The 22,128-nt window shown below is 49.7% G+C and overlaps 8 protein-coding genes and 1 non-coding gene across 9 annotated transcripts; 3 read left to right on the top strand and 6 right to left on the bottom strand.

Annotated features, from left to right (window-relative positions):
* Positions 1–1,115: 1,115 nt before the first annotated feature.
* On the bottom strand, positions 1,116–1,877 carry Z518_03869 (60S ribosomal protein L10-A; the record flags this gene model as incomplete). The annotated part of the gene is made up of 2 exons (XM_013417578.1): positions 1,116–1,566; positions 1,621–1,877. 2 exons carry the CDS (start codon positions 1,875–1,877, stop codon positions 1,116–1,118), a joined length of 708 nt encoding a protein of 235 aa, XP_013273032.1.
* A 487-nt stretch (positions 1,878–2,364) lies between these two features.
* Z518_03870 (60S ribosomal protein L30) lies at positions 2,365–2,830 on the bottom strand (the record flags this gene model as incomplete). Its single annotated transcript, XM_013417579.1, has 3 exons — positions 2,365–2,460; positions 2,548–2,702; positions 2,755–2,830. The coding sequence occupies 3 exons, from the start codon at positions 2,828–2,830 to the stop codon at positions 2,365–2,367; spliced, it is 327 nt and encodes a 108-aa protein (XP_013273033.1).
* A 612-nt stretch (positions 2,831–3,442) lies between these two features.
* Positions 3,443–5,368, top strand: Z518_03871 (uncharacterized protein; the record flags this gene model as incomplete). Its single annotated transcript, XM_013417580.1, has 2 exons — positions 3,443–4,052; positions 4,101–5,368. The coding sequence occupies 2 exons, from the start codon at positions 3,443–3,445 to the stop codon at positions 5,366–5,368; spliced, it is 1,878 nt and encodes a 625-aa protein (XP_013273034.1).
* A 760-nt stretch (positions 5,369–6,128) lies between these two features.
* On the top strand, positions 6,129–7,031 carry Z518_03872 (uncharacterized protein; the record flags this gene model as incomplete). The annotated part of the gene is made up of 1 exon (XM_013417581.1): positions 6,129–7,031. The coding sequence occupies one exon, from the start codon at positions 6,129–6,131 to the stop codon at positions 7,029–7,031; it is 903 nt and encodes a 300-aa protein (XP_013273035.1).
* A 768-nt stretch (positions 7,032–7,799) lies between these two features.
* Z518_03873 (uncharacterized protein) lies at positions 7,800–11,594 on the bottom strand (the record flags this gene model as incomplete). Its single annotated transcript, XM_013417582.1, has 1 exon — positions 7,800–11,594. The coding sequence occupies one exon, from the start codon at positions 11,592–11,594 to the stop codon at positions 7,800–7,802; it is 3,795 nt and encodes a 1,264-aa protein (XP_013273036.1).
* Positions 11,595–12,208: 614 nt separating this feature from the next.
* Positions 12,209–12,782, bottom strand: Z518_03874 (mitochondrial import inner membrane translocase subunit tim17; the record flags this gene model as incomplete). The annotated part of the gene is made up of 3 exons (XM_013417583.1): positions 12,209–12,262; positions 12,311–12,654; positions 12,704–12,782. The coding sequence occupies 3 exons, from the start codon at positions 12,780–12,782 to the stop codon at positions 12,209–12,211; spliced, it is 477 nt and encodes a 158-aa protein (XP_013273037.1).
* A 633-nt stretch (positions 12,783–13,415) lies between these two features.
* On the bottom strand, positions 13,416–14,819 carry Z518_03875 (uncharacterized protein; the record flags this gene model as incomplete). The annotated part of the gene is made up of 1 exon (XM_013417584.1): positions 13,416–14,819. The coding sequence occupies one exon, from the start codon at positions 14,817–14,819 to the stop codon at positions 13,416–13,418; it is 1,404 nt and encodes a 467-aa protein (XP_013273038.1).
* A 598-nt stretch (positions 14,820–15,417) lies between these two features.
* On the bottom strand, positions 15,418–16,122 carry Z518_03876 (uncharacterized protein; the record flags this gene model as incomplete). The annotated part of the gene is made up of 2 exons (XM_013417585.1): positions 15,418–15,587; positions 15,951–16,122. 2 exons carry the CDS (start codon positions 16,120–16,122, stop codon positions 15,418–15,420), a joined length of 342 nt encoding a protein of 113 aa, XP_013273039.1.
* Positions 16,123–16,391: 269 nt separating this feature from the next.
* On the top strand, positions 16,392–16,499 carry Z518_03877. Its single transcript has one exon. It is a non-coding gene; the product is annotated as a tRNA-Val (tRNA).
* Positions 16,500–22,128: the final 5,629 nt, after the last annotated feature.

The following is a 22,128-nucleotide window of genomic DNA, read 5'->3' on the forward strand; positions in this document are numbered from 1 at the left end:
AGGTACAAAGGAGTAGCGCTTGGGGTATCGTGACAAAGTCCGGTGGGGATGATAAAGAAGACTAAGTATGGATTCAGGCGTCCTGAAGGAAGACTAGAAGGACGTAAGTATTAAAAAGGGGAGGGATGTTGGGCACAAGCTGGATGGCAAGATAGAATGCGCTGAAAGCTGGTGTGAGTGACACGTTGTGTAATCGTTGATAGGGCAGCGTCGTGCGAGTTGGTTGATGTGATTTCTTGAAAAGGAATGTCTGGGCTTTTGTCAACCAGGCTCAAATTCCCGGAGACGAAGCTGCAACTGGCAGCGTGAGGGCTACAGATGACCCAAGCTAAAAAGAGGGCGGGATCATTTGCATGACGAGATGCAAGATGGACCTCAAAAGTCGCTCAAAAATGCTGAAACGGGCTTCCCAGGGCCTGTGCTCCCCGTTTAGCGCTTCCCACGCTCCAATCCAGACACCCCCCTACGGGTGACATCCGCTATCTCAAGTATCCTGGCTGTTTAGGCTTATCTTCCGCCCAGCCAACCACGGATCCAGGCGGCTTGTCTCAGACTTTACGCCTTGCAACACGAGATGCCCATTTTGTTCCTCGTGCTTCGCGATAAACCTCAATATTGCCACAGCTACGTCTAGAATATCTTGCCTCTACGCGGTATTTGATGTCCTGATCCTCAAAACTAGGCAATCCAGGGGGGCTGAAAGTCTTTCAAGGGTCCAACACTGCCTTGTCGATTCAGCCCTTTCGCCTCGAGGTACGCAATCCGATGTCTGAATTGTGGCATGGTTTTCCGTTGACTCATAGTTCAGGGACAATTTTCTAGCCCCCCAAGGATCCGTGCGTGATCAATGCATTTTCGTCACTTTGATGTACCTGTGGGGATGTTGGGTGGGTTTCGTGTTTTCATTGGTATCCTTTCTCCGATTTCAAAGTATCCAGAGGCAGAATGAAAGAACCATTATTAGCTCCCGGGGTGGAAAATTGCATTTCTCATTCTGAAGGACCGAGACGAGGGCACACATTAGTGGACTCTGACGATCGACCCCTCAATTTTGTATGCTAACTAGTTCATCCATCTCCTGAAAATACACCTTGTCCGTTGGCCCGAATTGACATCTATGCCTCACTGGCAACCTCGTAAGCACCGGGGAATCGCTTCATGTTTTGCTCAATGTTGCCCTTGTTTCTCAAGAATTGAACATATGCACCGTCGATCAAAACTCGGCCTTCCTGCTTCAACTTGACATACTCCTCTCGTCGCAATGGTGTGAAACCCCAGTTCTTGCTGACAATGATCTTTTGGCGACCAGGGAATTTGTACATGGATCGACGAAGAGCCTCAATGGCAGTAGCTCGGTGAGCATCTCGGGTTCGGACGGACAGAAGGATCTGACCAATGTTGACACGAGCAACGGTGCCGTTTGGCTTGCCCCAAGCACCTCTCATTCCAGTTTGAAGTCGATCAGCACCAGCGCAGGATAACATCTTGTTGATACGGACGACGTGGTATGGGTGGGCTCGGACTCGGAGATGGAAACCTTCTTTGCCGGCAATCTTGACGAGATACCTAGGAATTTGTTAGATCATCGTCTTTCTTGCGTAGAGCAATTAGGGAACGTACTTGTTGGCGCAGATACGGGCGGCTTCGAGGGCTTCAGAACTCAATTGTTCGTACTCGTTCGAGACCATGTGAACGCAGAGAGGGAATTCGTCGACATTGGCGCGCTTTCGGCCCAAATCGAAGATACGGATCTTGGGATCAGGTACACCACGGTTGAAACGGGACTTGGGATATGGCTGCGAGAAGTCAGTAAACATGCGTGTAGGTACGGTGATGCGGGGACTCGACTGGCCTTGTTCTTGCAGTATCTGTAGCATCTAGCAGGTCTTCTCGCCATCTCGACGGTTGTTCAAAGAGACAGCACTTCTTGCGAACGATGCGAAACGAAAGAAGGAGTTGACGATGTTGCGGCAATCTTGTAGGATCAAGTTTCTTCGCCGCATTACAAATGCAGATTGCCAAGAAATTACAGCAGAAAACCCTACTTTCCAAATTGGGACTAATATCACGTGATATTTAGCAACCGCGATGTCCGAGGCTTACACAGTAGAATTACAGAGGGGAGCAGTTGGAAGGCCGGTGAAGAAACAGGTGCCGTGATTAGGGATGACTCATGACATTGTATTGACCAGGATTCTCTATTTCTTATCCGTTTTGTCCTCTGCCAGCACCACGAACATCGGAACATTCGATCACTCAACCTTCAGTTTCTGGTCTCGCCATTCCGGGCGGGTCAACGAGCCGGGTACCGCATGAAACGCATGCACTGTTTGGCTGATATGTGTCTGGCATCATTTTGGCATTTTACGACGCTGCACCGAGAATATCGGAGTCGCCAGCATCAAGAACAGCCATGGTTGAGCAACGGTAAAGCTTTCCGCAAGCAGTGCCTAACTCAATCTGGAATCAAACAAAATATTAGCTGTAATCCCTCCAAAGCCCAGAAGAGCTTCTTCGCAGGGTCTTCTTCCATATGTTTCCACTCACGTTGTTTCCAGCAAAATGGTGGACGTTAGTTTTGGACAACATAGAGTAGTATTCGAGTTCACTCTTTCGGAGAGGAGGGGTGTTGCCAGCAATGATGACCAGCTTGGCCTTGCCAGATCGGAGGCATTTGAGAGTGGACTTGTAACCAAGAGTGACTGAACGAAATGTGAGAACAGAGGGAGAGTTTTCACATTGCGGTATACTTACCTTTGCCAGACTTCATCACAAGCGCCAAGCGCGAGTTGATGCTGTCGGTAGTCTTCTTCGCCTTCTTTGGTGCCATCGTTGCGCTCTACTTGGTGTAGTAGGATTGACAGTCAAGCGCTCCGGCGAGTTGCTGATGGGTGGTGTGTGGAATAGATCGTGAATTTGATGAGTGCAGAGTTGCCCAGGCACAGTGGGTGAAAAATCTTGGCTCACGTGACTAGTCTCGGAGTTGAATGGGGTTGGGCCTTTGAAAGGGGCATTCTCGCAAGACCAACAAAAAAGCAAACTTTGGACGCAAGGGGGGTGGGCCGTCACTTCTCAATTTTCTGGTTGCATCCGGAGATTCAAGTGGCATGTGCGTGTTTGCAACCATTCATTTGTTTGTCCTTGGTATGACCGTCTCAGACAACTGCCAGGATAATCCTGCATCCGACCCAACACACCTTTCCACATCATACACAGCCAGACTGCGCGCTTGATCATCGAGTTCATCTCATGCTGATTAAGGCGCAGACTTGCTACCTGGCCAATACCAACATTCTCCCAATCTTCGACCAATACCCTCCTCTATGCAACCTCAACTTATTTATGTGACAGCTAAACATTGTCCTCTTGTTCATCCTGCCACATTGTTCCTCGTATCTCAACGCGTCTTTCTTTTCTTAATTCGCGGTCAACCTTGAAGACAATGTCGACTCCCAGTGCCCGAAAACCGCTTTCTACCCCTATGAATACTCCTTCACCGCGTCGGAATCCTGTCGAAAATAGTCCCAGTAGACCTCCTGTGGCAAGTTCAGTACCAACGAGTACTGGTCAAGGTCTTGCACGCACTCCGTCTCTCCGACAGACCCGACCTCTGCGGAAAGCGACAAATCGCTTGAGCAGTTCATTTGGAACGCCTGATAACGAAATCGAGAATGAGGAGACAAAATCTGCCAACGCACAATTGATCGCAGATTTGAAAGAGCAGGTTCATCGTGCTGAACAAGCATCGGAGCAATACAAAAAACAATTAGAAGGCATGCAACAACGGCTTGACGAAGCAGCGACAGAACAGACTGCCTCCGAAGAACGTGATTATCAAAGACAAACGGAATTAGATCGACTGAAAGCAGAGATCAAGGATTTGACTCGGCAATGTCGAGAGCTCGAGTTAATTTACAACGAGGACAAACAAGCCTTCCTTCAGGACCGGGAGAGACAGGCTAGTAAGGAAGCAGATCTCCAAGCGGTGATCGGTAGGCTTAATGAAGCCTTGCGAAATCGGAGCGCTGAAAGACTTAACACCAGCCGATCTAGTATGTCGGTTCTCATCCTGGAATAGCATAAGACTGACAAATTAGTAGCTGGCATAGCTGAGACCCAGTTATCCGATGGCAGTGCAGATGGAAGTGCCGCCGCAAGGGATAGCCATGCACCCGACTTTCTTCAGACCCTCCAACAGAAGGAGGCGGCCATCGAAGCCCTCAGATTTGACTTGGCTGAAGCACAATTGAAGTTGGCTGAACAAGAGCACATGGGTGATGGACGTCTCCAAGCGCTGGAGAAGGCAATCATGGAAATTAAGATGCAAAACGCACGCCTTGTGGAAGAGAATGAGAGTTTTCAGATGCTTTTAAGCGAGAAAACGCTCAAGGGGGATTTTATGCACGATCATCATACTCATGAAGACATCGGCGAGATGAGCACATTGGCAGAAGAACTCGAGTCAACGGAAGAGGACACCGAGGGCCAAAGTGAAGCGTACAAGAAGTTGGAGGCCGATAACAAGTCGCTGAGAGAAGAGAATAAGGCTCTGACACTATACATCGACAAGATTATCGGGCGCTTGCTTCAGCACGAAGGTTTTGAGCGTATTATTCACGACAAGGAGGAACCTCCGCCACCGCCCACCAGATCCGCAGCGACGGACAAGGCACTTCCAGCCGTACCAGATCAGCACACATCCACGCCCACGCAAACTGCAGCCACCACAGCTGCTGGAGTTGCAACTGGCTTGCTGCAGCGGGCCAGATCTGTTGTGTCACGACCAGGACCAAAGGCACGACCGATGTCGTACGCACAACCAGCTCCCGCAGCACCAACGCCGAATGAAAATCCAGAGACTGCTCCCAGTATTCCACTCAACCGAGGACATCGTCGGGCTCGATCTGATCAGGTTCAAACGGACATGGCAGCAGCTGCAGTGGTCCAGCAAATGAACCGTGGATCTCCCATGCGCACGGTCTCTGGAGGGCCAATGAGTCCGGGGATACGACCACTTAGCCCACAACTGTCCCAGGGACGAGGGTCATATTTCAGCCCGACAAGTGCCACTCGGGCGCCGTCAGGCTCTGGTACACGAGGTGGTAGTTCGGCCAACAGTATGACCAGCGAGCACAGCGAAGAACAAAAATCATATACGGATGGCAGCTCTACAGCGGCACAGACAGGCGGAAGTAATCCAAGCCAAGGACAAAGCAATATCCCTGGAGCGGTGATGAAACAGAATCAGCTGAGACCTCTACGATTGGTGCAAGAACAGGCCGTGGCAGATGAGGAGCAGAAACGAAATAATCGTTCGAGTTGGATTGGGTGGTTGAGAGGCAGTACGATCGAGGCGCAGAATGAATAATATTTCATCCAGTATAGGCGAGGGGGGAGAGACTGAGAGGACAGAGAGGGAGCATACTTGTATATCCAAGTGTGACTATAGGGCCGGACACTGTCATTGTCAATCAGCCCAGTCCATACTCTGTGAACAGGATCCTCCACACATAACATTTCAGACACCCGAAGTGACTGTCGCATAGCCAAATGCAGGAACCCGGGGCGACGAGTGAGCGCCCAGCACCACCCTCCAGCGTCGTATGGAGCCCTTGCTTTTACAGGACAGTGCAAAAAAAAAAAATATCGCAGGCGAAAATCTGGCCGTGTTTCACGGGCGTCGTTTCCCATTGCGCGAAAATTCAAACACTTTCACCTTGACCGCGTCTTCTGGCCACGCATCCGCTTTCTCGGATCCAATTTGACGCCTTGTCATTGCTGTCCCAGTCCTAGTCCTTCACTATAACCATCATCGGGCCATCTGGCGGCGGGCATTGGACAAACTCAGGGACCTTCGGGAAGGTGGGGGATCGATTTCATTTTTGACCATCACAGTCAGAATTCATCAATTTCTCACCTATTTTCAAGATTCATCTCTCACCGTTCCTCCTTGGTATAGGTCTTGCCTCCTTTCTCCAGAGTCTTCCCTTGTCTTCTTCTTTCTTCCTTGCTAGACTCATCTCGGCTACAACGGCATCAACGTTAGTTTCTCTCAACGTCGCCAACAACCCCTTCCATTCCACGCTGTTCATATCTACAACCACCACACCTCCACCTCACTGATCAAAATGCCTTCTCAGCCCAGGATCCATCTTGTCCGTCATGCCCAAGGCTTCCACAACCTGGGCTTCCAATTCCACTCTCTACCGGACCCCAAACTCACCCCCCTAGGAGAGTCTCAATGCGCGGCCCTCCAAGCAAACCACTTCCCGCCCTCCAAGCAGGAATCTATCTCCCTCGTAACGGCCTCTCCTCTCTCCCGGACTTTACACACTGCATACCTCACCTTCGCCCCTGCCCTCGCCAATGGGAAATGCCAACCTAAGATCCTTGCGATTCCCGACGCCCAAGAAACAAGTGACTGTCCTTGCGACACTGGAAGTGATGTACCTGTGCTACAAAGAATCTGTGCTGAACATGGCTGGCCGGTAGATCTCTCATATCTGAGCGAGGACTGGAACGTCAAGACACTCTCCAACCGTTATTCGCCCGCCAGCGAAGCCATCAAAGCTCGTGCTAGAGACACCCGACTTCTCCTACGACGGAAGGCACGAGAACTGGCTGAAAATGGTGATGAGGCCGTCGAGATCGTCCTGGTCGCTCATGGTGGATACTTGCACTATTTGACCGACGACTGGGAGAATGCAACCCAGCATGCAGGAACTGGCTGGGAGAATACTGAGTTCCGCACCTACGTCTTCGAATCGGATTATATCTCAGACAACGATGCGAATGCTTACATTGTCGAGACTATGGACTCGCGTGCCCGTCGAGGTATCGACTATCCAATGCACGGCCACGAGAAGCAGACGGAACTATACCATCAGATGATGCAAGGGTGGGAAGACCAAGGACTGCAGAACCCCGCCAAAATTGACGCAGTGGAGGATAACGAACTGGAGGCTCATGATCTCGCGGACAAGGAGATGACTTTGGAAGCGACGGCTGGAGCAATCAAAGTTATGGCTTAGGTCACGAGAGTGAAGTTCTGATTAGGGTGGGCTTTCCGTATAGGAGTTCCGACGGACTGGGCTGGTTTGATTGGCCTCGCCATTTCTGGCACAAGTGACTTTCCCTACGAGCATTTTGCATCCGGAGTTCGAGCGCTGGAGAGCTGAGAGGTTGATTTTTGACGTTACAAGCGTGCATAAGCAGATGATGGATGCGAGAGGAGAAGCGTGGCATGCCTGATTCTGAGCCGACAAGTTACATTGCAAGGTAAAGATGGATTCCCGTGGCCATTGACATGGCATCGCCATGGATGTGTGCACATATCTACACAGATCCGTATAGAGTCCAATAGAACAGGATAGAAATCAACCAGAACTGGAACGAGAACTCGGAACGAGACTAGATAGACTTCGTTTACAGTCAGGATACATAATCAATTTCAACACTCATCAATTCCATCCGTTTTTCTCAACATATCTTTATGTTTTCCTGGACATCCATACCTGGGCAACGATAAAACAGGGGATTCACCACCGTCTTTCTATTCTGACAGACGAGCACGATCACACCCGTTTATCTTCTCCTTCCTGGCTCGGGTTGCCGAATCCAATGTAACGGCTCTCAATTACTAACCCATTTGTTCGCCCCGATCGAGCCATCATCCAACGTAAAGGGGCATGTTGCAAAGCCGAGCAACACAACCCAGATGCCGACTGTAACTGCGACAGAAACCACGGACCACCGAGTTCAAACTTCAAATTGAAAACCAGGCTCAGGAATTTCAGGCATCACAATGTCCCAAAACCAACACAATTCTCAATAGCCTTGGTCAACTTCTCCTCCAAGACCTGTCGACTTGAGTACTGCGGCAATAACAAGCGACCATAGCAGGTGCTACTGCTCGGCAACCTATTGTCGTCATCACCATTCTTCTGCACGATGAACTGTATACTCTTGATCCCATTGACAGGGACGCGATCACTCGCGGTCACAAACTCGAGTAATTGCCTGTGCTGTTCGGGGCTGAAACTGCGGACGACATGCCAGAAATCCACGATCGTAGGCGACTCTTTATCGTACTCGTCGTAGGTGATGGTACGCTCGAGCTCGTCGATGTCGATATCTGGGTATCCTTCGACCACAGACTTGAGGGCCTCGGGCGTGAAGATGGAGAGGGCCGTGCGGTCTAGGCAGGTGTAGAAACCTTTGGCGAAGGCTTCGTATTGAGGCTCGATGGACTTGTGCGTGAGCCAGAGTATGTAGTCTTTGACGTACTGCGTGCGGTTGGCGTTGGTGACGAGTGAAGCTCCAGCTCCGGCTTCTTCTGCGAGCATGTCGCTATCAATGCTCGAGGGGGTGGAGATGCCTTTAATTTCCACAGAGGACGTTCTGCTCAGGACGGGGACAATGGTGGGATTTAGATTCGGCGAAGGCTGAGCAGGTGGAGTGAGTGTCGGTTCGATGGGGAGTTCGAAGGACGTCGATTTGGATTTTTCTTTGCCCTTCTTGCTGCTGCGCCGCGCTCTGGCTGGTGGCCAGGGGTCATCCCGGCCGATCTTCTGCATATCGACCGTGACGGTGCTGCCGCATAGATCATAGCTGAATTCGTACGTTCTGGCGATAACATCGCCCACGTCTCCGTCAGCCCATTCCAGCAAAGCTCTCAGGCCCCGCGTCAAGTCAGGCCAGCCATCGGCGATATGCTCGAGTTTCTTCACTTTTAGTCCCAGAATTTTGCGGTAGAAAGCTAACGGGAGGGTGACAGGTAGCGTAATGCCATTGTACACGGCAATTGACATCAGGATACCCAGCGCTTCGAATCTGTAGAGTTGCTCGAACGAACCTGGTTGAAACCAAGTCATCCTTGTCGTGCTATCTACGGTAAACATGCCGTAATCTGGTCGGAGGGCTTCGGCAAACACCACTCGAAAGAATTCTTGTTGGACACCGCCATGATCGAGACCATCTTCACCCTCATCCTTACCGAGTCGAACACGCAAAGGCCGCATGAGTTCTCTTCGCTGTCGGCGCCATATCTGGTTGATCGCATCGTTCAAAACATTGTCTCTTCGAATTGTAAGGACAAAAAACTTGGCCATGTGAGGCCGCAAATGTGTCAATATTTCTGTTGCTCCGTAAATTGGAATTGCGGGGGCCCACATATAATGCCTGGTGTCGTTGTAAACAAGAGTAGCGTTCTCGTGTGATTTTCGCATCATCTCAATGTTGACTGCTCTGAAATACCTGACTAGAGTGGCCGGTTCGAACAGGAAGGAGAATGACAGGAGATGCATGTGACGCGTGTCTGCGCGGAAAGACAGCCATTCGGAGGGCATAGACAGCTCGTCGAAAGTATCGGCGATGAATGGCATGTGGAATAGGTCCAAATCCAAATTCAGCTCTTTTCTTTCGCGATATATTCCAGCCAAAAGCTCGAGTGCGCCGCCAACAGGCCCTGCACGTCGAATAATCGGACGGCGATCCCAGTTCTTGAGTATGACGGTTCTGGCCAACTCAATGACAGCCGTTCCTATCCAACTGGAATTCTTTTCAAACTCGTCCCATCCTTCTAGTGTGTCTCGATCAAATCGGTCTATCAGTGACTCGACAATCGTCCTTTTGGCAGCTTTCGGAGAACTCGGCTTCTTCAAGTTTGCAGTCCATTTGGCTACGGTCAGTCGATGACTGATGATGTCCATAATGGCAGTGAGCAGGCGTAGGACAGACCAATCTTCACAGACGTCAATAGCCTTGATCATTGACCCCACAAGTTGGAGTGTCCATTGCTTTGTCTCGTCAGCGCCAACATTTTTGGGCCAACGTGAATGGGCAAGGCCACTATTTCTCAACGCTGCAAACCGAGAAAAGCTAACTTTTTGACCCCAGAAGTCACGATGTCGGCCGTCGAAAATCAGGGAAGCGATAGACATAAGAGCGACGAGACACATCTCGGTTACCTGGTTGTCCTTCAGCGGGACCAACAACTTCCCGTTCTCAAGTGGACTGCCAGGTTGCGTCGATGGATTGCATAATATGTCGTGTGTAATGGTGGTGTGAGAGAGTTTCCGTTCCATGAGAGATGCTCCTTCACCACTTCCGCTTGTCGAGCGACCATGCTTTCCCGATGAGCGATCCTGCAGCCATGAAGGTAAACGATATGAGTGCTGCAGTGCAGTAAATATGCAGTTGAGAATTAAGTCGCGTTGGCCGAAATTGTCAAGGTAGGAAAGGCTCGCTAACAATGCTTCCATGTCAAACTTCGTCCGCGTACTAATCATAGGCCAAGGGTTCGAGTTCACAAGGTCTCGTTGAGAGTGATTGGAGGGTAAATTGGATGCGGGAGACCCGCTAGTCTCATTCTCTGGCTTTGTTTTCTTCCGCTGAGGACCATAGCTGTCTTGGAAATTCTTGATGGATCTGATCAGGCGTTCGGGATCATTAAGGCAATAAAACAAACTTTGTTTCAAAAATGGGAGATATTTCCTTTGGTAAACTTCCTGGTCTTCAGTGCGTTGCATTGATCGCATCCACGTCATGCTATTCCATGTGAGTGTTCGCAGTGAGTAGTTTAGGGACGTCCGATCATTGAGCGATTCGCATTGATGACCAGTTGAACTGGCTTTGGAGACTCCGACTCTATCCCCTGCAGGATTGTCGGTCTCTGAAACTTCTTTGTTGGGAACGTCCTGTTGCTGGATCTCCGGATCATCTGGTAATTTCGAAGACTCTGATGGAGGACGAGTCCTTGCCGGCAACCAACTTAAAAGTCGAAGCGGCACCATATCAAACAGAGTCTGTGTGAATGATGCCATATCTTTCTGTTTCGGCGGAGCTGGTGACGCATGGAGAATATTGTCTTTCGCATCGCCCTCTTCGCCTTCTTCCTGTCCCTCCTTGATAGGACGATCCTTTGTGAAGGATGAGTTCAGGATGTTGATAATCCCTTCGGCAATTTCCTCGTCATTTTTGGTGACATCCAGCGACCGCAGATGTCGACCAGCCTGCACAATTCCATCTTGGGTAGGTCGTCGTGGCAGCGCATGCTCTGTCCCAGACCCGTTCCTGGTTGACTCTTTGTGGCGCTGTATTGTGGTCGGGCATTTTGGCAAGTGCCCATTCTCATACCGGTGATGTCCTAACCTCTCTAGGCTGTTCCTTCTTTTCTTTGTGACCGCTGGGTCCTCATACCACGGCACCACCGGATCGTTCTGACATAGTCCTGAGAGTGGTTCTTTGCCATTTCGTGTACATTCTTCTACCAGTTGACAAGCCAAAGTCCGAGCGCTGAGTTCGGTGTATCTCCTCAGAGGACCAGTACTGTTTCTCTTTCTGTAGCTCAGGCAGGTCGGAGTCGTGCAGTTGACATTCCTGCAACCATATTGGATCTGATTCGAATATCGACGGATCAAGAGGCGAAGACGACGGTCGCGCTCTGCGTGCGCATTTACGTAGAGTAGTTTGGGATCTGGTATCGGGATTATTTCAGGGAAAACGTGGTCTGGGATGTTGAGGCTGAGGTCGGATCCTTCGTGGCCAGAGTCGTCCAGGCTTGAGCCCCTGGAAACATGTTTCGCATAATGCATGACCAAAAAAAAAAAATGAAAATCAAGCTAGAAACGAACAAAAAGTTCAATACGACTCAAATGTTGTGCAGCAGGTTTGTATGGAAAGAGATGTGTTTTAGTCTTTGGGGAATGAGAACTCGAATGTCACGCAGCACTAGTAGGCTTCAGCCTCGTGACTCCACCCAAGAATTTCCCGGACTCTTTTCGACGAGATGAGGCGAAGCGTCCGTGTCGTCCCACACACTTCAAATTAATTCGAGTTCATAAATTTTTGATTTGTGCACACCGTCATCATACACTATATTACACCATTGAAGCGATTGAGACATCACTCACTTCGAATCCGGCACAAATTGTCACCATCTCAAAGTGGGTGTGCTGGCCAAGTTTAATCTTGGTGGCCACCAACATCCACATCGAAAAGCCTTCTTCCATGCTGTTCGACTAATCTTTCCGAATGAGGATTCCGTCTGTTCCTTTATGTCCGTACGCCCGCTATGCTAATGAATTTCTTCCAACAACAAGAGAAGTTGAGCTTTGAGGAGAGTAGAGAACCGAGGACGAACAGGGCCATTGACAATCGCAATCCAGAAGAACTCCTAGATGAAATGTGGAGTAGTGGCCATTTCCAGTCACGCAGCCATACGTCCCGATGAATCCGGTGGCACTGTTCCCGGAGGAGGAAGCTGGACATGTCAATATCCTTGATCAATTTATTGTTGCGGAACACTTACATCGAGTCTTGTATTCTCGGCCATCAATCGCTGAAGACCAATACTCACTCCTTCGATGACAGCCAGGAAGATCGCACACATGATTGCACCATTTCTTGCTGCCTTATAGCCTCCTCGTATGGCCAGGGCCCCACCGGTGAAAAATCCAGCGATTATGGAGTTATAGGGATCTTCCTTCTTTCTGATTCCTTTGACTGCGCAATCAAACGTGCTGAACATACCACCCCAAACGCCAAAGTTGCCTCCGGTCACAGGCGCTCGAGCTTTGATGGCTGTGATCATCCCTATTCTTCGTTCGCCGTAAGGAGAATTTCTGAACCCTTTGATACCGTGCCATAACGTGCCTGCGGCCGTGTTAGCGAGGATGCAAATGTAACGCTTGTCTTCTCTGACCTCCTAACGCGCCCATTGAGAAAGCTCCGCCGAAATCGGAGAGGGCAACCCAAGGGCAAGGATCGCGAGAATGATCCATTGTTGCGTCGCGGTATTAAAAAGGAAGATCCGGGAGAAATCGGGCACAATCAAATTCAGCACGGAATTCCCGAGAAGGGGTTGACTTGGAAGAGTAATATTGGTGTCGCGAAGATCTTTCAGCGGTCCTCTAGCCGTGGATCGAGGAAAGGGTTGGTCCGGAGGAAGATGAAGGACTGAGATGACTGGAGACGGAAGAGGGTCAAATTCAGGGCTGCCGGACGCTCAACAGCATGCGGGAATACTAAAGGCAACGAATGCGGGAGATAGAATCCCCAGGTTAAAAAAGAGGTAAGTTGAACTGCACGATCAAATGGAGAACTGATCCAGAAGATCGACATCCTGGCCCTTGAAATTTCTCGCCGCAAAGGCCAGCCAAGTACCTTCGCACGTGATCTCCGCCTCCAGGCGACCGGCTATTACCGTTTCGGGAGGATGACCAACATTCTAATCAAGAGAATATGTGATTTGATTCTGAAAAGTTGATATCTGGTATGTTCGTGTCCATGATAAATTCATCATTCATGCCCATCCTTAAAATTCCACCCGTCGCTTATACATGCCAGTCCTAAAAAATGAGTGGTATATTGCCGTTAGTAACGAAGGCAAAGCTTTGGAACATGTCCCAATTTCATCATCGTCTGGAAGAAGATTCCGAGTCCTTGCTGCTGAACATTCGTCGCAACGGGCTCGGCTTCTTGGATTTTACCAAAGCCTTTTCTCTCTTGTCCGACTTGCTGCTTCTCTTTGATTTTGATGACCTCTCACTACCCACCATAGTACGGTCCGGGTCATCATCGACCTTTCTGCTGTGTTGCTGCTGCTTCTTCTTCTTCTTCTTCTTTTCCTCGTGTCTTCTTTCATTGTGCCTGCTCTCACTTCGATCTTTCGGTAGAGGCAAATGGCCCATACTTGCGGCGGCTATTGGAGTGATATATTCACCCTCAACACTAGTTGCAACACTGGCAGTTTCAGCGTCCGGAATACCACGTCTCCAGTGCTCAATGCGGTCAAGTCCATTGACATCCAACATTTCATCCATGCCGTCATCGGGTTTGTCACCAACGCTGGCTTTGATCTTCTTGATGATCTTATAGCCACCGAACATGACAACGGTAAGTCCAATGCCAGCCCCAACAGCAATGAGAAATTCCGGAGCAGCAAGCATGGCAAAAACAGTGGGGGCTCCTGTTTTTAACGCCGCAAGCGCACCAGGTGCCATTTTGCTTGCCAGGTTGCTAATCTCAGCCAGAGTCAGGGCAACGGCTGCCATGGCATCGGGATTCTGCTGCAGATGTGCAATGATGGCTCTCACACTGTGCTGCGCACAGTTAGCCTCATCCAGGAGCATCTTGCATTTTGTGACTAGACTGGACATCTCCTGTTTCTGTAGTCGGTGTTCCACTTTCGGATCCAGCATAAGGGATTCCGGATGGAATTCCCCATATGCAAGGTCCATATCGATATGCCCATCCATATCTGAAGTGGAGTGTGACCGGACCGGTGGACGCCGATGTGAACGATGAGCCTCCAACGGAAGGTCGGTGGTACGACGAACGAGCTCATTAGCTCCATGCGGTGCAACTGGCGACGTTGGGGCAGAGCGATGAGTCCCATATAATTCTTCATTGAATTGTGCAAGACCGGCGTGGTTCGTGCGAGCCTCGACCCTCGACTTGGAAACACTCGGGCTTGAATCTCTGTGAGGCAGAGCTTTTCTTCTACCGGATTCAGAATGATGATGGCCATCTGCTAACGAACGCTGCCGGTCATGTTCATATTCGTGTTCTTTTTTGTGACTGTGTCGTCTTTTAGACCTTGGGGATGTCTCTGATCTTGTCTCTTCTGCAAGCGTCACCACTTTCATTGCTTTCCTCAAATCTTTTTCCTCTCTAGCCCTTCGTTCTGCCATAATCTCAGCTTTCCGCTCCATATAAGCCATCTTTGCTTCCTTGAAGACATTTTTGAGTTGTTTGCTTGTACTGATGATTTTGTTTGATCTGTCGACAATGGCAATGGTCTGGGTGATTGCCGCCATAATCGGTCGACGATTGGAGAGAGGTGGCTATGGAATTTGTTCCACAATGATTTCTGGATCGATAGATTAAAGGGCAGATATTCATCAAGAAAGAGTTATGCGCAGGGAGAAAGCTAGAAAAGTTGTTTAGGACAACCGTGTGTCTGGCATGATTTCACAACTAACACCGCTGGAGTCGGAGCTGGTCGACAAAGACGCAGTATGAAATGACAAAGGGAGTTACAAAATGAAGTCGAATGGCTCTTTTGCTGCCTCAACCTGAGACTTCACAAAAGTAGGGCGGCAAAGTCAGCGACATTTGTCGCCAATTAAAGTGGCATTTGTTTTGAGTTGGGTTGCGTGTTGCTGGATGATTGCCTGACAAATGAGATGTTTGGTTGAGAGTGGTCCATCCAACAGCTCAGCCACCTGTGGCTTGAGCATCCGCGTGGCAAAGCAGCGACTATTGCCAGCTGAGTGGGCTTCCTCGAGGCCAAGTCAGCACTGTACGGTACTTTTCTCTTTCTACAGTCACCTTTCTCGCAAATATTCTGGCAAGATCGGAGAGTATTATCAGCCCTCTCAGGGCCACGAATCCTGCACCTCTCCCCAACCACCTTCAGTCATTCGCAAGCAATTTCTCGACAGCCGAGACTTTGTCCTCCATGGTCTGCACCTTGTCCGTGCGACTACCGATTCGGATGTCGCTCTGGATTCGGACAACGCCTTTCTCGTGTAGGAGAGTGTGAGCCTGCCCAATGAGGCGTGTGACATCCGCCCAAGATCCTTCTGTTGGAAAGAAAAGCAGATTAGACTTGAAAATTTGAAGAATGAATGTTAGACAAGCAGCCCAGAATGAACGTGATAGCGGGAAGGCACGGAGCGCCATCGATATTAAACTTGGAAGTATGACTTCTTCTGAGAGGTGGATAGACTTTGTGGGAATCATTACCGTGTTTAATGGGTGATCGAGCAGACGACAACGTAGTAAGAATCTTGTAGCCAAGCCATCAATGAACGAAGCCGCGGGAGGATTATCTTCTGCCCTTCCTCTATTCCGGACCTCAAAACCTCGTCGACAACAAAGCCTCTCAAACTACAAGGCAAGAAGAAAAACCAGCAATTCGAAAGGCTCGTTTCCAAACCACTTACCAAGCGTAGTCCCCGCTGAATGCATACTATACTTCAAGCCACTCTTCTTCATCAATCGCTGGACATCTGCGATTTGAGCCGACACGGACGCTGTCGGTGTACCCATTGGGATGAGGCAGAAGTCCGCAGTACATTTGGGTGGAGTTCCGAGATCTTTCGGATCTGAAGACATGATGAAAGCACAGAGCCGATTAAAGCTAGGTTCTATGTTTCGTTCGGAGTTGAGAGCAAAAAGGCAAAGGTTTGACAGCAAGGCTGCACCACTCTCGGTCAGAAGAGGGTCCGGGCAACTTGGTCCCACTTATCTTCGGGCTTGGTCATTGGGTAAGATTCTCTGGAGAAACGACCAAAATGATATATTAGTTATATAAAATACCACCTGAAAATTGATGGACATTTTCTCCCACAGTGTTCTCAAGGTCGAACCGACGGGGTTGCCCAGTTCGAGTAGTGTAGTGGTTATCACGCGTCGTTCACACCACCTTTTAAGGTGAACAAAGGTTGAACAAAGTCCCGACGAGGTCCCCGGTTCGATCCCGGGCTCGAACAGAATTTCTTTTTTTTTTTTTTTTTTAAAAAAAAAAAATATATATATATATGTATGGCGAACTACCAAGCGATTCGGGAAGGGGAGCGGGGCACCGTTCTTGGCCTCCTCAAGTGCTGCAAGCGTTCGCTTGGAGAATTTACATTTTTTCACCCAGATTGTTGCAGACCACGAATACTGTTCAGCAACAGATATGAATGGTTCAAGGATCGAGGTTGATAATTTTGAGCTCTAGCTTTGCTAGGTATGGAACCATTTCTGATCGAGCCTTGCCATCTCCGAATACATTGGTCCAGTATCGAGTGGAAACTATGGTGCTGGTGCCTGCGGATGACATCGTGTTCGTGTACCTCTTCACGAACTGCTGTCAGGATCAGAGCACATCTTGAGATGAGGCCGACATATGAAGAGAAGCGGATAGACTTGGCCGAAACAGATCATGCTGTTGCTCAGGCTGTCAGACCGAAGGTGTGAATCAAACTTCAGACCCGACTTGTGATCTTTCAAGGCTCTTGGTCGCCTTGTCTGCTTGAAAGGACAGTTCGGGTATTTTACCAGAGACACTCCCTCACTCTGACGGCGGTCATTGCCGTAATTGTATTCGGCTGACGAGAAGTTTCAGAGCTGAACTCCTCCCCTCGTCGAAGAGGTGCCAAATCTCTGCGTTCACCGCAATGCTTGGAAGTGCGGCGCAAACAGGCCAGAACCTTGATCAGACACGGGAGATGTTGAGCACCGACCTTCGACAGCTGAGTTTGGCTTTGACTATTGCCTGCAAGGCCCAACATTATTCCTGCGAGGTTCATAGGGCTGGACGATCGCCAAATGTTCATCTCAATATGATCCAGGATGGGGAAAGCCAAAATCAAAACGCATCATACCACAGGTATTTAGGTCTTGCGGCGTTCAACTCCGTCTTACTTTGCTCCACGGATGTTCTTGCGTGCTTACATGAGGCTGAACAAATGGACAACTTGGAGATCTGGCTTTAACCTTGTTCTTCCATGCTCTTTGAAGATCCCCAAAGTTCGGTTGTCACTTTGGGTGGCCTTTTCCGGGGGGCCCTATAATTTTGTACTATTAGTGGGGACGAAGAAGAGTCTCATACCACTGACGTGCATACCGTAGGGCGTAGCAAGTACCCGTAGGCATTGAAGGGCTTAGGAGCAAAACAGACTTGGACACGTATGTGCAAAGTTGAACACTTGGCCCGATTTCTTGCCCTGGTTAATATTCTCCGGGTTGTTTATGGGCCCCGCTGCACCGCTGTCTTCCACACCCTGGTCGCCCCAACATGGTGCTGTGGTAATTCATTCCATTTCAAGAAGTTAACAAGCATTTTGATCGACAGACCCGAGGCGTATTCGCGGTGGGAATCCGGCATCTAATCGACAGAATGCAAGTGATTCTTTCGCATTATTACCGGATTGTAGATGTGGGTTCGAGTATTCATTCCCAATACTCTACGAGGCTTCGTACCTGACTTGCGGCACGAGTCGCACAAAGTCCGAGTTTATTTCCGAGTCATCCGAGTTGAGTGGAGCTCTGGTTGTTTGCAGCCAACTGTTCAAGCCCATGAGAGGAAATATTTTCACGGTGAGAACAGGAAACACAGAGTGGGCTGCACTTGCTGCCTGGAAATGCTATGGTATCCTGAGTTTCGCAAGGAATGTATTTTCTGAGCAAAAGTGGGATTCCCGACCCCATCTTGCCAGTTCATTCTCTGACAAGCTTAATTGGAGCCTGTTGACATATCTGTTGAAGTTGTCCAATGTTACCTTGAAATGGACCCGATGCGGCATCGCATGGCAAACTTGAACCTAATCCTGGCCCGAGATGAAATATGTTGACGTGATCGGCTGTCATCGAAGATTTTGGATTTGTCCCCCCAACTAATGGCTGCATGAATTCCTTGTTTCCGTTGGGTCAACATGAATCGAGCTTGGATTTCCAGCCCTTATTCCCAGTGCTCGGAAAGGCTATGAAACAAACCCAAACCTGTGTCGGTACAGGAGAAGGAGTTCCTTACTTGCCGACCTTGGGCTCGTATACTCGTCAAGCAAGCGGTGAGGCAGTAGCAGTACTACTTGCTGCCTATATTTTCCATTAAATATCGGCTTGTGTTTTCGTGATCAGGAACTGAACCCCTCTTGCAGCCAGGACGATTTGCAACTGCACATTCAATCTAAGACAGTCGCAGCATTTTGGTTCTCGTGACCAGCCCCAGGATCCTCTTCTGAACACAAAAGGTGCGAAGAAAGAGCTTTGTGACAGGTGTTTGGCGAAATTGTCAACCGCTCCGCTAGTAGAAAAGGCGTTCTTGACATGGATGTTGTGCGACGCCGTGGTGCACGTACGTGAGAAGAACTCGGTACCCAATCGGATAAAGATTTGAACCTGGAGCCCAGATTCATCGAGAAAAACTTTGAATATGCAAACCTGCGATAAAAACGGTCCGGAGCGATGAAAGCTTGGTCCAAACACCGATGGCGTAATGATGAATTGGATTTTGCTCATCCATCGGCAAAGTAGGGCAGGGTATTCCCTTGATTTTATCCACGTTCATTTTCATCCATTTTTGCGATACCTTTTAGGCACTCGGTGTTTTGAACTACACGAGCGCTGTGGTATTCAGGCAAGGATGTCCTTGCAAAGGCATGGTATAGTCCCAGCTACCTACCCATATTTAGAGTTTGCCTGGTGGTAGCACAATCAGTCCAGTGAACGAAAACCTCTTCAAGAACCGCTAACACTAGAGCACAGCTGCATACGTGATCTGACATACACGTTGCGTGTTGTTGATTTCTTCCGTTCTGCAAGAGAAATCATTTAGCTTCATTTGGCTGGTGTTTGGCGAGACAGTATGCAAGGCGGGGATTTTTTGACTTGGAAAAAGGGGCCGGGGGGGTTTTTCATCGTGTCAGAATTCCGCCCGTCTGCCAACAGCAAAAGGGCTGACGGATATGATCATCAGAGATGTCATCCGGGCAGACCGATGCTGGGTGCCGGTACTACGCCGAAGAAGTGACCAATTCCCAATTGAAGTGAATGATCAAGGAGCTCTTAATGCTTATATGCATTGCCTTTCGGTAGCTTGGCGAAAAGCAGGATAGTCTGACTCCAGGGGTTTGTACACTACCTCAAAGGTCTGCTAACCATGTGATAGAGCCTCTATAGCAGGCCGGGTTATGCTAGTAAACTCCAGCAGGCTGAGTCAGGTTGGTTGGCTGTTTGCCCTTGGCATGCGCTTTCACTTTCTCAAGCGACTTATGGGACTCACAGATCGGAAACATTTTTATTGGGTGCTCTAGACGTCGTCTTGCTTTGGTCGATGGCGTGCCCGGTCTTACCAAGACACGCTCGGCCAAAACGCGGACGAGTTGAGCAGATTCTGCTCTTTCAGCATCATCTAGGCTTGTCAGACGCGGAAGGCAGAACAGGACTTGTTAGTTGGAGCGTAATTTGATATTGCATCGGGGATATCCAAAAAAAGGTTACGGTTACGGGCGTGTCAAGGCGGAGAACCCTGGAAGGAAGAAGTCATAGAAAAGACTTCAAGGTGGATCATCGACGAGGCATCAATGGCACTCACAAAATTCGCCGAACATGCCGTGCTGAGGGGCATGTACGTGTCCCCTACGCCAAACTGGATTTATTGACGATGTCGATTGATTTCGGCAGTCGAACTTGTCTTTTCCAAGGTTGGATCCAAGTGTTTCGAAAGCTTATAAGGTTGTGACCGGCGCAAATCCCAATTTCAAAGCTCAAGGTGGCGGCGATCTACGGGTTTCAATGAGGCAGGAGAAGGAAAAAGCCCAGCCGGTTCAGAGACATTGGGAGTTGTTTGTCCCTTTTAGGCACAACTTTGACCCAATCGTCGGGTTCAATATCGACATCCCTCGAGCAAATGGGTTAGAAAATGATTTGGCCTGCGAATTCGTGGCCCAGGCTAATGCACAATGCCGTAAAAGAGCAGACCCGCGTTTAACCCGACTCGGCCTTGGTCTCGCACGGCGGAACAAAGCTGGGCATGTTTCAAATGACGGTCGCTTATCGAAAGTATTTGGTAGTTATGATACTAACTCATACTCGTGGGCGAGCCGCGAGCCTCTAGCCTCGACGGTGAGATAACGTCAAAGTGGACGTTGGGTGATAGACGAAGGAGCGCCATCTGGAGCTCGGCTACGTGACAGCTCAGCCGTTGTACGTACTGAGGGTATCCGCAATGTCCAATCCGGTGGACAATCATCCGAATACGGATATGAATCTCCTGGTTAGGTCCAATTGAGGCGATTGCAGGTACATGAAAGGGATGAGCTGGCATGAGGTTTACGAAAATGCTTGCCCTGAAAAGGAGCCGGTCGAAGCATCAATGCATGCCACGTCGGAGTCGAAGTAGACGTACCTCCAAAGACCATTGTCCCGTGTTGCTCTTTGCGGGTGCCGGCTCCAGCATGGTTGGCTGAGGGCGGTGATAATCTCTCGCAGGGTTGACCGTTGCGTCGTTCCACAATAGGGCTGTTCGCCTCGTAATTTGTACACTACTAACTGCTACATGTGGTATGATTGATAATGGGGGAGGCCTGGCTTTGGACAGAAAACGCAGGGCTGTTATTATCTTGGGCGGAGGTTTGCGCCACGGCTGGATTGTGAGGACGTGGGCTTGCAGGACGCTTGTTGCCCTGATCCCGTTCTCATGGGGTACCGGGAAGATCCAGGAAGGCCCAAGCAGCTTGTCACTATCTGGTGCAACCCCAAAGGAGGCGGGAGATGTCGCTCATTCACCAGGACAGGGGAAGCTCGCAAAATAGTGGGAGATGGACCGGGGTTGCAGTTCGAGCAGACGGGGAAAGCGCGAGTACAATCCATAGGTTGTAGAGTTCCGGCCTGCTCCGTCCTGTAAGAGCGAAAAGCGTAACACAGGGCAAGAATAAGAGTAAGACACGGCGACGACGGCAAAGAGGAGCCGATGCGAGATCCCTGACGACATTCGTTACCAAGAGGGGGCTTCTCATTCGAAAAAAGAGCGAGACGGGAGGTGCATAGAAGAAAAAGAGTTGTCGTAGTCATTGATACTAATCCTGGAAGACTCGGTTGGGAGTTAGTACCGCGATGCTTGGAGGAAGAGGGAAGGAGGGGGGAAGCCATCAGATAACAATCGGGACTCAACCCACCTTTGTGTAAAGGCGGTCAAGTCGAGTTTGAGCCTCGTGGATCGGTAAACAGTGATAGTGACAGCACCAATGCTGGCTACAGCTTTACCAGACTCTATTGGGTGCTGGCCTGTGGGCTGTGCAGAGGGTAGAGGGAACAGAAACAGAAGCAGCCTTACGAATTTGATTTTCTGTACAGCTCAGCTATACCGTGAGCACCATGAGGCATCCCTCCAGACACAGCTAGACAGCAAAGCCACTTCCTAGCTAGGTATCGTCTACATGCTATTTCCAGCCCAACCTTCCTGACTGGGGGGCACATAGCAAACATCTGTATGGCTGGCAATACCTACACAGCCATCATAGACACGACAGACGGTCTAGGTACGGAGCCACGGAGGACAAGGGACAAACATAGCAATCGCAAACTCAACTGCACCTTATATAATAAGACTCTGGCAAGAGGATCAAGAGAATC

Source organism: Rhinocladiella mackenziei (genome assembly GCF_000835555.1).
Source record: "Rhinocladiella mackenziei CBS 650.93 unplaced genomic scaffold supercont1.3, whole genome shotgun sequence".
Taxonomy (NCBI): domain Eukaryota; kingdom Fungi; phylum Ascomycota; class Eurotiomycetes; order Chaetothyriales; family Herpotrichiellaceae; genus Rhinocladiella; species Rhinocladiella mackenziei.